This window comes from Podarcis raffonei, chromosome 3, assembly GCF_027172205.1.
Source record: "Podarcis raffonei isolate rPodRaf1 chromosome 3, rPodRaf1.pri, whole genome shotgun sequence".
Classification (NCBI taxonomy): domain Eukaryota; kingdom Metazoa; phylum Chordata; class Lepidosauria; order Squamata; family Lacertidae; genus Podarcis; species Podarcis raffonei.
In genome coordinates, this window is record NC_070604.1 from 91,965,029 (window position 1) to 91,979,316 (window position 14,288).

At 42.0% G+C, this 14,288-nt stretch overlaps 1 protein-coding gene across 2 annotated transcripts in view; it reads right to left on the reverse strand.

Annotated features, from left to right (window-relative positions):
- Positions 1-13,842, reverse strand: part of CAPN13 (calpain 13) — a 90,213-nt gene extending 76,371 nt beyond the window's left edge. Inside the window, exons 1-2 of one of the 2 annotated variants that reach the window (XM_053383000.1) lie at positions 13,469-13,842; positions 3,570-3,818 (exon numbers count right to left, since the gene is read on the reverse strand). In XM_053383000.1, coding sequence (XP_053238975.1) covers positions 3,570-3,818; positions 13,469-13,507 — 288 coding nt within the window. In that variant the 5' untranslated portion in view covers positions 13,508-13,842. The remainder of the gene's footprint in view (positions 1-3,569; positions 3,819-13,468) is intronic. The other variant, XM_053383001.1, reaches the window with a different exon arrangement.
- Between the last annotated feature and the right edge of the window lie 446 nt (positions 13,843-14,288).

The following is a 14,288-nucleotide window of genomic DNA, read 5'->3' on the forward strand; positions in this document are numbered from 1 at the left end:
ATGATTGTTAAATCTCTTTGTTTTGTCTGGTATGGTGCATGTTCCTGTTCTTTTGGTTTTTTTAGACATCTGGGTGGTCTCTGCTACATTGTTAAGGATGGTGCATCAGGGACAGGGAAGGTGTCGTCATTCGTTTATTGCTGCATCATCCCTGGCTTGTTGGATATAGGTCCAGCAACATCTGGGGAGCCACAGGTTCACCCCCCCAATGTATATGATGCATGCTTATGTGCAAGATCTTAGACTCCAGATCCATAGAGACCTACAGACTATGCTCTTGCTTCCTTTTATTTGAGAACCTAACTAAAAGGCATTACCAAAAGATTGCTTGATCGCCTTCCTTGCGAGCTCTTCTGGCACAAATGGGAGACAAATGGACTAGATGAGCTTCAGGCAGAGTTTCTGGTTGATCAGAATGAAAGCTGCTCCTGTACCTTTAACTGTGATTTAATCTAGAGAAATAAAGACAAAACTTTCCATGGCATAAATTTCAGTATTATCATCTGCTAACATCAGCAGATCAAGCTGTTATTTAACAGTGCAGGAGTAGGAGCCAGTAGAAAGCTGGCAACGCCTATCTCTCCTAGCCCTATATTCCCAAACCGTACTGCAGAAGAGGCTAACCTGTAGTCCTGTATATGTTGTCAGACTCCAGTTCCCATTATCCAGAGTAAGCATGGCCAATGGTTAGGGTGGGATCAGGGGAGTTGTGGTCCAACAACATCTGGAGGACCACAGGTTCCACACCCCTGCCATGAAGACTGACCAGAAGCTCAAGGAGTGCCATGGAAGCTAAATAGGTGTGGAACTGCTCATCATCACCTGGCTAGGACTGCTCTGAGAGCCTCAGAAAAGCCATTCTAAAAAAGAAAGAGTGGGATTTCAGTAATTTGCATCAAGTGGTAGAGGGCATGGATGTCAGGTTCAAGAAGGGCGTCAAAGATGACAGTTTTGTGCTCCAACCCTGTTCCCCTTCAGGGACTCCCGTTATCAAATTGGCTCACTTTACAAGTCAAAACAAGTTGTTTCTAGCTGTCAGCACCGCCTGGCATCTGCAAATCAAGCTGTGTTCTCTCTGCTTTATGCATTACCACCAGCTATAAAGATCCCAGACTCTGAACGTAATTGGCAATTCTCTTGTTGATGCCTGAGATAAAATTGAAGCCCGCTTCACTCCTCAGCTGCTATATTGGAACTGGAATGGTGACAGCGGGGGGGGGGAGTTATCTGTCACTTAAATAACCAGATACTGCATGACTCAGAAGATGCAAAACAAGCAGAGACATCTTGGATTGAGGTGCAATTTTTCTTTACTGTCAGTTTGCTAAACCAACCATTAATGGCTGGCAAAATTGGGGGGGGCAGCTGAGAAAAGATATAGCCATAGGGCAAAAGAGTTAGTCTCACAAAAGTGGGCTCATTAAATTGCTTATTGGGGCTTGCAATTAAAATTAATTTCAAGATATTGCTAATTTGTATAGATTTACATGCATAGCATTTGAAATGTGACATAGTCCCTTGACTGTTACTAAACTTCAAAAAACAAGCATACCCAACACTCATAGTTACACTATAAAACAAAGGGGAAATGACTCTTACACCCTTTTTTAAAAAAATAAATAAATCCCCATCTACCCCCATCCTGCCCTCAGTAGTACACGTTTCAGTGATGTCAACAACTTGGATAAAGGAGAGGAAGGAGAAGGTATTCCATGTCTAAGCAGTGTTGTGTAGTGGTTAGAGCAGTGGATTAGGACTCTTGAGGCTAGGGCTCAAATCCCCACTCATCCATGAAGCTTGATAGTAACCTACCTCACAATGTTGTCTGAGGATAAAGCCTTTACATGCATACAGAGGAAGGACCATAGCTCAGCAGTACAGTGGTATCTCTGTTTACGAACTTAATTCATTCCGTTCTTAACCCAAAACCGTTCTTAACCTGAGGCACGCTTTTGCTAATGTGGCCTTCCACTGCTGCCGCACTGCCAGCGCACACCGTCCGCTCGCAACCCAGGGCAAAGTTTCCTACCCATAACACCTACTTCTGGGTTAGCGGAGCTCGTTACTCAAAGCGTTCGTAAGGAGAACAGTATGTAACCCGAGGTTCCACTGTATTTATTATTTTCCCTTCCCCCCTCCTCATCTTCTGTGACCGGTACAGAGACATGGTGGCAAGGGGTCTTCCTCTCTTTCCCTCTTCCCTCTCCTCCTTCTTATTCTCTCCTCCGAGGAACACTGGGCAACTTGAGGAGGAGGAGGAAATGCCCCTTTCTGATTCAGAATTAATGAAAGCCCCTTTTTAGCATTCTTTCAATGTATGGTGATATGACCTCAAATTTCCATTTGAAAATTGGAACAGCGTCTATCATGTCCACGAATATAGATCTGTCTGCATGATCAGAACTCGATGATGGCCACCAATGTAGAGGATTAGACAAATTCCTGGAAGGTAAGGCTACTAAAGGGACGCGAGTGACACTGTGGGTTAAACCACAGAGCCTAGGGCTTGCCGATCAGAAGGTCGGTGGTTTGAATCCCCGCGATGGGGTGAGCTCCCGTTGCTCAGTCCCTGCTCCTGCCAACCTAGCAGTTCGAAAGCATGTCAAAAATGCAAGTAGATAAATAGGTACCGCTCCGGCGGGAAGGTAAATGGTGTTTCCGTGTGCTGCTCTGGTTCGCCAGAAGCGGCTTAGTCATGCTGGCCACATGACCCGGAAGCTCCCTCGGCCACTAAAGCAAGATGAGCGCCGCAACCCCAGAGTCGGTCACAACTGGACCTAATGGTCAGGGGTCCCTTTACCTTTACCTTTAAGGCTACCATTAGCCCTTATGGCTATGTTCTACTTCTACTGCTGGAAGCAGTGTTCTTCTGAATATCAGCTACTGGAAACCACAGGAGAGATTGCTGTTGCTTTCAGAGCCTGCTTATGGACTTCCCATAGGCATCTGGTTGGCTTTTGTGAGAACAGGATGATGGACTAGACTGACCACTGGCCTGATCTGGTCGGCTCTTACATTCTAATGTGCATACTGTTGTATGCACATAGGTACTGTTCTAACTTTCAAATGAATTTGTCACAGCTGGAAGTAGAAACAACATACACAATCTTCTTTTTCCACTCCACTTTTTAAAAGAATGCTTGACAAGGGCTAATCACACCAGAGCTTGCAGTTAAATGTTGAGTTAAACTACTTTACTAGGAACATGGAGCCGATAGTCTGCTGTAAAACTTGGTGTTGGTGAAAGGCAAATATATTTCCTTCTCTTGAGTTCATAATTGAGGCATGCATTACTTTGAACTACCAGAGGGCACTGTTTGTGTAGCAAGCTAGCCAGCACTTGTTTGTAGCTCTCTGTCTAAGGTAATGCCACCTCTAAAAACTGAGCAAAAATTTGTTTACTGTTTATTGTTGAGACAAGATGTCTGCTATTTCTCTCTTTTCATCTGTGCTCATCCTGGAAATAGTTCCTGCATGAATAAAGCCTTTGAACTCCAGAAACTATAGATGGTTATTCCACTCTAATTTACGAAAGCTGCAAGGTCTGCTAACACTTGGTAGCTACTCACAGTTGGTCTCCGCCACTCGATTATATATGGCTTCTTTAGAAAGGGCAAGTGTCCAATGGAACTGAGGTTTCCAGGGAATGTCTCATCTTGAAAAAGAACACCATGATTCAGGCAGTGGTCTCTCAACTGAACAAAGTCCTGGTTCTTAAATTTCACAGTGGAAGTCAAATTTCCTGCTCTCTCTGACTTTGGCACATCTGGCTCAGGTTTCCTTGGGTACATCTCAGGAGTTGGGTTCCTATTCCTTTCCTGAAATGAAGAAACAATAATGGTGAGGAATATCATTAACCACCATGTCTGAGGACTGGAGCCCAAGGAGGTGGAACTCCCAAACCACAGGGCAGTGAGTGAAACCTCATTATCTTGAAAGTGGAGATGTCTGGAATTCCACAAGTGCTACCAATGTATTTGTGCCCCAAAATATAAACCTTCCCGGAGCAGAAAATTAACAAAGGCTCACTGAGCTGCTGAGCTGCTCCTCACTCTTGCTGTCTCAAGGCATATTAAAATCTCTCATGGCTCTGTTCCTCTTTATTTCCACTGATAATCTCCCAAGTTTCCAAACAAAGCCCTCTTGACACTGCTGATTTCAGTAACTTCACAGAACATTGTTTTGATCTATGAGATAGCCAAGGCCCAAAATTCAATATAGGAGGCTATTATTAAAAGTGTGCCTGAGATTTATGAGAACATTTGCTTTCCAGTTCCTTCCTCACATTTTATAAGCACACTGGTCACCTCTTGCCATCTGCAGTCACACCGCAATTCTGTAATTCTGATTGTCAACATCAAAGGGGCTGATTAAACACCAAGCGGTGGAGCCTTTGTATATTCCAGGTTCCTTCCATGAAGCTTAACTCCCATTGAAAAGAATTAGACAAAGGAGAGTGCGATCCCACTTGGTGTGAGTGTGCACTGCCATATAGCTCAGAGGAGCCCTCCTGCTCCTCCTTTGAACTAGAATAATTTCCCAACTGGAGAAGAGCTTGATGGTAGTGTGCCATTGGAGGAATGGCTGGCATGTAAGCCCAGAAGGAGGAAGAGAGGAAAGCTTGATGGTTTCTATGGTTGCAGATATTTCAGCTGTGGAGACAGTTAAGAGGAAACTTGCTCTAGGTGTCCTGTTCAATTGCTCCATAAGGCTCAAGCCAGCTCCACCTTTTAAATGTTCTGGCCAATAAGGGGAAAGCCACTGGGATGCGTGACAAGCACGGAGCTTACAGTTCTAAATATTTGATTAAAAGGTTCCCATAAATTAAACAATTTTGTTTCGAATTTTTTTGAATAATTTGTGCATCTTCAGAGGGATGCAGAGCACCAGGTGGGATTTTATTTCTTACGCTTCGAACTTAGGTGCCTGATATTCACCATCTACACCATCTTGGGAAATATGGATGCCTTGATTTAGATTAGGATGTTACCATTTATTTCTCTTATTCCTTATTGTTTGTTTGCTTTGTATATGGAACGATGTAATACCCTGCTCCTGCACCTTTGGGCTGTAAAATGATAATTACAAAAGGATATAAAAACATAAAAATATAACTGACTGTGAAACATGTTTGCATTTTCACATTGACGTGTGATACTTCCTCACAGTCTTAAATCCTCCCATCATATTTCTAGCCACAGCTGTGGAACTCTCTGTCCACAGAGGTGCATACTGCTTAACCACCCCTGTTTTAGAGGGCTACTCTAATTACTCCCAATTTCTCTTTTTCCCACTCAAAAGGTGTGTTAGTCATGCATTTCAGCATCAGTTTATGATTTTTCAAAGGCTCCTCACAAAGGAATTGTCAGTGCTTTAGTGTACATTTCTACTGGTGTTCACATTTCTGTATGCAATTTTTCCTAAAAAGATGCATTTGCCTGGTGTTTTCACCAAAATATGTGCATTTTTATGCACGCATTCCCGGAATACATACATTTTTGTACACTTTTCTTTTTTGTTTGCAAAGTTCAGAGCTGTGCACATTTTTGAAGAAAGGCTACATTTTCGGTTTGCATATTCTGTGGACTGGGCAGAATTTCTCCCTTTTCCTAGTTCCTGGCCTTGCTTCTCATTTTAATAATAAACCCTATAAACCAAGAGCATTTCTACACATGCTGTTTAATTAAGAGAGACTGTTTCTTTTTAAAGAGGGAATCAGATGAAATTCAGAAATAACCTTCCACTGACACGAAGAGCGAGCGTTCCTTTTTGGCTTCCATTTCTCCGCACAAAGGAAATAAATCTTACGTAATGTAGCATAACATGACAAGGGAATGGTTTCCCCTTAACAAATACTCATTTGCAACAGTGCTCAAGCCCGCCACATGCAAGGATCTATTTCCTGCAACAGTGTTCCAGCAAAACTGATTACTAATTCCACAACTCAAATTAAAACTAGCAGAGCTTGAAGGCTGGGACTGACACACGCGTTCGTTCTTCTCTCTCCCTCCCTCTCCCTCTCACCCCCTGCGCTGATGGGGAACAGCAAAGAGTTTTTATCATGTGAGCGTGTGTGTTTAATTACATTGTTTAACACATTGGGAATAATTTAGCAAGTGGAGTGAAGAAAATAAGGCACTTAGCTCTCCTCCCTTCCACAGAACAGCTTCGTCAGCTTCATCAGAATGGTGTCTGGGTATGTACACGGACAAATGTAAAAGCAGTTGTTATGCATGATTAAAATTCACTGCTAGGGGGAGAGATATGCTCCACAAAGTGTGTGCTCAAACATCAGAGCAATACGTTCTCTTGTGCTACTTGCACTTAGGTCATAGCTGTCAACTTTTCCCTTTTCTTGCAAGGAATCCTATTCGGAATAAGGGAATTTCCCTTTAAAAAAGGGAAACGTTGACAGCTATGACTTAGGTTCATAGGAAGCTGACTTAGATTTGTCTGCCTAGCCCAGAATTGCCACCACTTCCCTCGGGTCACAGGCAAAGGTTCTTTCCCATTGTCTACTGCCCCTTTCTGAATGATATATTTTATATGTATAACTAAGTGTCTTGTTTTAAGATGGACATCTGTCAACAGAAACCGAGAAAGCAACAAATGTAAGAAGAGCCCCACTGGATCAGACCAAAGGCAATGTCTAGTCCAGCGTCCTGTTCTTGCAGTGGCTAACCAGATGAACTATGAGATTTAGCTCAGTGGGATTTTGCTACTAGCACACAGTGCCTTTGCTGTGCCTTATCTTACCACTCAGGCTCCCACCTGAGCTCCAGCTGAAAAAAGCCCTGTGTTGAAGAATAAGTAGAAGTAGATTGTCTGAAGAGACCCAATGAGCAATAAGGCCTACATCAAAATTTCAGCAGAGCTCATAATACTGGAACTGATAAAAGGGTTTTCACCATGGAAATAACAGCATCTTAAAACCAGCGCTTGGTGTGTGCCAGGGAACTGGTTGTCAGAGTCCACACACACACACACACTCATGTCTGAGATCAGAACAATTGCTATAACATATGCAAAATTAGTCTTGTACGGTGTTACCTGAATAAAGGAGTTGGTTAAGAAAGCCCACCATCTATGCTGCCAGATAAGGAATATTTGAACACTGCACAGGTCAACATATTGTTCAAATGGGTGTGTGTCAGATTAGATAATGAACTAATCGTTTTAAGATGCCAAAGTAAATTTGGAGAACACAAACAGGAGAGATTATATTGTGTTATGTACAGATCAGCGGCTTAAGCTGGGAGAAAAAGCAACCGGTTCCCAGGGATATCGGTAACATAGGGCAACTTTGCACATTTCAACATGCTCAGTGCTTCTGCTGTCTGTTATCACACAGGGAATGCTATAAAGTCATACGAAAGTTGAAGCCTGAGTGCCCAGGCATCGTGTGAGGGTACAGGAGGCCACCAGCTTGCTAAAACTAAGGATGCCTGGTCAGCGACTAGATGGGAGACAGCCTGGGCACCACATGTACACAGCCTTGGGTGCCACAATGGGAAAAAAGGTAAGATAGCCAGAGATAGAAAGAAGACAAAGTCCCTACCAGAGAAGAATGGCAAACTAAGCTGTTGGACTATGCCGAAATGGCAAAACTTACCAGAAAGCTCAGGAACCAGGAAGACCAAAACTTTAATAAAGAATGGGGGAAATTTACAATTTACTTGAGAGACCACTGTAAGCAGATGAAAACATTAGCACGATTGCAATAACACTTGTAATGTAAAAATTACTATGAAGAAAATGGAGAGATGTAAAACCTGGATGATGAAATAATATGCAGTTGAAAAGGTGGATAATAGGATCCGTGGAGAGGAAGGTGGAAAGTCTAGAGATTTGGAGAAATCTCTAAATAGGGGTATGTATTTGGTTATGTTATAATTCTATATTTGTAAAATCAAATAAAAATTTGATGGGGGGAGGAAAAAAAGTAATATAAAAAAAGAAAATGAATATATATCTAAATACACCAATACACCCTTTGCCTCAGTATGCAATGAGCACAGTCACTCATGGGTTGCAACCTGCAGGAAGGCTTGATAAGATCATAGGCACCTGTCTTAGACTGAGTCATAGGATCCTAGAATTGTACAGTTGGAAGGGGCCATAAGGATCATCGAGTCCAACCTCTGGCAACAGAAGGAATATGCAGCTGCCCAGTGCGGAGATCAAACTTGCAACGTTGCTATTATCAGCACCACGCTCTAACCAACTGAGCTATCCAGGTTGACTCTTGCCTAGCTCAGTATTGTCAACACTGACTGGCAGTGGCTCTCCAGGCTTTCAGGCAGAGGTCTCCCCCACCCTTATCTGAAGATGCCAGGGATTGAACCTGGGACCGTCTGCGTACAAAGCAGATGCTCTCCCATGGAGCTAGGCCTCTTGGAGCATCCCACTTTGAGATCTGCAGCTGAATTGGCAGAGGAGGCAATTCCCATCTGTTTCCTCAGCCCTAGTCCTGTCATATACTCCTTTCCCTGTGACTCAAAACACAACAGGGGAATAAGGTAGAATCCCCAAGTTGCAAACTAGGCAAGAATCCTATTTGTAGGTGATTGCATTTAACATCCATCTTTCGTACTGAATAGCGTGAGTGTGAACCAGAGCACCTTACGTGTATACATATGTGCAGACACGCACAACTGAGCCCATCATCACCCATATGCCATCCCTCCCTCCCCACAGCCTTTTCATTCTGCTATAGCAGTTTTTGCAGGTACCAGGGAACCATCTGCTATATATCCAGTGGATTGTTCAGTTCGTTTTTGACGTGGCAGTGGAAATGTACAGCAAACAAAGACTGAGAACTTGTTTCTATAATTATAGTTATACAGCTCAATCCCCTTTCCATCACTTTGAGAAAATTCTTCTGATGGTTCTTCAAATTGTATATTGAAGTGGTCCTCCCCTCCCCCATTCGCGTTCCTAGCTGCTCACCCTAGCCTCGTCTATATTACTCTAACAAAACTGTAGCCAATCTTAAAAAAAAGCTATTATAGCCGAAATAAATGAAAAGAGATGCCCAGTTGTAAAAATGTTTGTTTGTTTATTGCAACCCAAAGTGCAAGTCAGCAGATCTGTATGGCTGGGAAATCCTGTGGAGAGCAGCAGATAAATTTCAGAAGACATCTGGAAATCGCAATTATAAACTGGAGAGTTTGATGCAAAAACTCTGCTGGGCAGAAATCAAACGCGGCTGAAGGACAATGATGGAGCAGACACTTAAGTTCTGGAAAAATCATCAGAGCTAAAAGTGGTGAAAGAATCTTTGGAGACAGCTCCATTAGGGGTTGATATTAAAATTGTGACTGAAAAACAAGTGTCTTGCAATAACTGCAAACAACTAACAAACACACTGAATTGTGTTTAGTTTGACATAACATTATATGGGCAGGAGCAGATTGATGCCACAGTAACTGTATAATCCTACCCAAGTTCACTCAGAAGTAGGTCCCAATGAATTTCTTGGGACTTACGGTACTTCATGATCCTGGTAAGCATGTGTAAGTTTGCACCCTAAACTGATTAGTCTTAAAGGTGCGACACAGAACTGTTAACAAGGGAACTCATAGGCTTCCCCCCTGTGCACAGAGGGTGGGAGTATAATATTCCCACAAACAGCCTGTTGTAGAATAAGCTGAATTGGTATTAAGTGGACTATGACCTAGCAAACAAGGGTTGAAATTCATGGGTGACTTTGGACCAGTGACGGTCTATCTGCCTAACCTTCCACAATGGAGTGTTATGAAGGATGTATGGGGAAGAGGAGAACCATGAATGCCTTTATACATTCCTTGCAGGAAAAGTGGCATACAAGAAGTTTATCTCCAGCCTGTCAATGGGCTAGGCTTTGGTTTCAAAAGGCAGAAAGGGTGAAAAGTTGATGAGAAGGCAGAGACAGAGAGAGAGAGAATACAATGCTTTGCAAAATAATTTCACTGAGGGGGAAAATAAAAGCTGCCTAGAGGAGGGAAGAAGAAAGACCTTATAATACCACTATTATAGTGGCTTATAGACACACCGGATTTAAGGAGGGCCAAAGCAGGCAGGAATTTTTAAATTTTAATTCTAGATTTATTTATTTTTTAAAAATACACCTCTGGTTCCTCCCTTGAACAGTTCCTATTGATCCACTGACAAGGAACCAAATTCTCTCCCCTGCCCCACCCCGCCCGCAACACCTTGTCATGCACCTGCACTTAGTGCATAGTAATATTTGCAGAAAATAACTTCTAGGGAGTACCTGACCTCAGACAAACCTACCAAAGGAAAGATGCACCCTGGTTCATAGGGTAAAAAAGGGCAAACTATGGAGATGCCAAGGACTACTAGAAAACAAGACACAAGAAGGAAAAGTGCACCAAACAAGAGAAGAAAACAGCACCTATTTAGTACCTGAGGGATTCCTATTGCCTGGTGTCCAAAGAACTCACTTTTCAATCACATATCTGACTTCACTGACAGGCTGAAGTAGCCAGGCTGCCTCATTTCACAGAAATGGCTCAGAAGGATACCTGCACATTTTGCCTCATAACTTTCTTTCTAGGGCAGCTAGAGACTTACTTTAAAAGAAAAGAGAAGAAAGAAACTCAAACTCTGACTGGGGGCACCAATGGAGGCCTTTGTGGGCACTGGGTTGGCAGCCCCCAAGATACAGGATTACAGCCACAGCCCATTGACTTAAAAAACAAACTTAAGGAGAAAACAGTTCTGCTTCAATTTAAGTTATAATTCCTAAGCATAATTACTTGAATTAATGCCCATTCAAATTAACTGAACATCTCCAATAAGCATGGTTATGATTGGACTGTTCAGGTGTTTGTTTAGCACAGTTAGTAAGGAAGTTCATATAAGGTGTATGTTCTAAATAATTCTGGAGAGATGTTTATTAAAGCTTGATGCAACATTTTTGTACTTTGGTTCTGTCACACCCTGTTTTAAAAACACTCTTTGTTCTAATTTGCAGTTTTAATGTCTATTTTTTTTTGTTAAAGCTATGCTATTTCACCTAATTATCTATTATTTGGTGAAAGCTGTAAATAACCCACTGCTCCTACAATTACCACTTCATTAATGCCTCAGGAGATCAAGATCAAGCAAAAGATGTGGCTGCGTTGCTGCCATACATCCCACTTCAGCAGTTCATGGTTTTAATCCTATTAATTTAGAAGGGATTTTCTTCTGATTTTTATTCATTAGATGTTGCTTGCTCCATTTCATATGCAAAACAGTTACCTTTCCTCACAGCATTTAACTGAAAAATTCAATAATTGTCTTAGAATGTTATTTCATTTGGGCCTCCAGTGCTTTTTATTTTGTTTATAATAGAGGTGTCCAACACAGTATCAGCCGACATCATGTAACTTCCAGTATCTTCTATGGCACACTATAAAAGGTAAAGGTAAATACCCCCTCAACAATCCACAGTGCAGAGGAGAATGTTTGCACTGCCACAGCCTATCCTACATTGAAATCCACCCCCACCCTGACAAAAAATGCCCACTTTTTGTTGGTTGGCAGGACTGGCCACCCGCCCTCCTATTCTGAACAAAGAGGTGCAAAGAGCTTCTATGGGAATGAGTCCTGCAGTGTTTTCTGCCTTCCTTTTTCACTGATGAGAAGGGTAATAGGGCAAGCACAAATCACCATTTTATGGTCCTGTCCAGTACTTTTTTGTATATTAAAAAAAATGTTTAGAGGTACTTTCATTTTGATTCAAGAAAACCACCACTTTATAGTTCAAACCAGGAAAAATAAATACAGTAAATGGACAAAAGCACAAAGAACATGCATTACACCGGGAAAGGAAATAAAGCCGCCATTGGAGGTGGTAACAAAAAAACTGATCAATCACCGTGCTAGATTCCAAGTCCTACTTCACACATTAAACGCTCGCTTCCATCTGAGACTCAGGAAACATCGTGACAGGAAATGAGGCCGCCATCAGGGGTAGCAACAGAACTGACAATTCACTGTGCTAGAGAAGAAACTATTTTTTTAAAAAATATATTAGTTTCTTTTCCTGTTTCTACCCCCCAGAAAAAAGCACTGTCCTGTCTCTTTTCCTGCTTTTTTAGATGCTTTACACACCCCGTCATACATTGTGTGTTATATTATATAGCCGTTGTGTGTTATATTATGTCCCCATAGCAGCCATTTTGTGGGTGGCAAACATAGGACTTTCTCAGATATCCCCTTACACCCACTAGGGAAGAAGGAATCTATCAAATTCAGTTCTTCCTATTTCTCATTTTTAAAATCTTAAATTCAGTTGTACACATTTCTGTAGCAATTTGCAATTTAAAAAAAAATCAGAGCATCTTCATGAAAACCTTTCAGCATTGTTGTACAAATTTCCCGAAACACATTTTTTTGTGTACAGTATTGACTAATGTTCATATTTTTGCAAGCAAATGCCAAGAAAATTCAATACTGTCCCATTTGGTTTCAAAAGAGGAAACTTCCTCAAAATGAGGTAAGAAGGATGTTGAAATTCTTAGAAATTGTTTAAAACCACATTAGAAACTCAAAAGGAGTGTATAACACAGATCAGAAAAGGGACCATGAGGACCAAGAGAATGCCAGAGTTGTTTATGAGCAGAGCCAAAGAAGCTATTAGAGGCAAGAAGGCTTCCTTCAAAAAACTGAAGAGAACAAAAAACAACAACACAAAGTTCGGCAAAAAAAGAAGTGCAAGCAGACAATAAGTGATGCTGAAAAAAAGATTTTGAGAAGCACATTGTTCAAAACATTAAAACTAACAACAAAAAGTTATTTAAGTAGTAGCAGGAGACCATCAAGGGGGATGGTTGAACCCTCAGATGACAACGAAATCAAAAGAATACTAAAGAAGGATAAGGAGATTGCGGAGAAACTGAATTCATTCTTTGCATCCATTTTCACAATAGAAGATGCGGGGCAGATCTCAGTGCCTGAACTAACCTCTGCAGGAGGTGGGTCTGAGGAACTGAAGCAGATAGTGGCGATGAGAGACGAAGTTCTAGGCCTACTAAACAAAGTAAAAACCGACAAATTGCCGAGTCCAGATGGCATCCGCACAAGAGCTTTCAAATAACTCGAAAGTAGGTAACTTGTCTCACACCAGCTTCCATACCTGAAGACTGGAAAGTAGCAAATGCAACACCAATTTTATTTTATTTTTAAGGGATCCAATGGGCGCCCTGAAAATTACAGGCCAGTTAGCCTAACACATGTCCTGGGAAAACTGGTGATTGGTCACTGTGAGAGCAGGATCCTGGACTTGATGGGCCACTGGCTTGATCCAGCAGGCTCCTCTTCTTTTTTTATGCTGTTTGAAACAGAAAGCGAAGCTAGATAGATGGAAGTACCAGACCGTCCAACTTTCCCTATTGCTTTCCCTCCTCTACATGCACACACAGAGGAATGTATCCCTTCCAATTTCTTCAGCAATGCCCAGTTACTTCTGAAAACTTACCATTACTTGGGAAGATTCTTTACAGCAGGCTAGCCCCATCTAGATCCCAACAAGTCATTGCTTCTTCTCCTTTTCTGTACTCAAAGTCTCTCCAGGCAGCACAGTTCCCAACGGCCTGTCCTCTTTCAAAACCAAACACTTCCAGTGCTTCTGTGAAGGTGATCTTCCAGTATCCGTGCTTCCGATTTTTTATGCTGTTATCTCTTCAGAGGCAGAAGGGCAAACTGGTTCCCCCCCCTATAAAAACCCTGTCAAATGAATATTTGCTAGCTAAATCCAACGAGATGACTTCAGCTTTGTTATATTGATTTGTATTTCAGCAGGCATGCTGCACCCCCTTAAGTAAACACCTGCTGGAGTGAACATGAAGTCAGAGCCAAGCCTGGGACCAACAGTATACAACTTCCTGCTTCTCTCAGGTGTTATCTTACCTGATTTCCACAGGTAGCTCGCCCCTCCTATCCTACGGTGGTTAATATTTCACCACTCAGAATATTTTGTGAGTTTAAGATGTTGTTAGCAAACACCAGGCTTTGTTTCATATTCGTTTTCATGGTTCTCTCAAAGCTCTACCAGGAAATGAAGAAATATTTATGGATCTGTACACTAAACAATGGATTTATCATGTCATTGGACAAAAGAACCCACAAGAAACACACACACCCATTCCACCAAATACACTTCATAAATAGACATGTTCTTGTTAGAATTCCTGATCTATGATTGCAGTCATAGGATTGTTGTCTTTCACATGACGGTATATGTTTTGACTCCACAGAGTGGGAAGTGATGGAGACAGGATGTTTGTGTTACTGTGTTC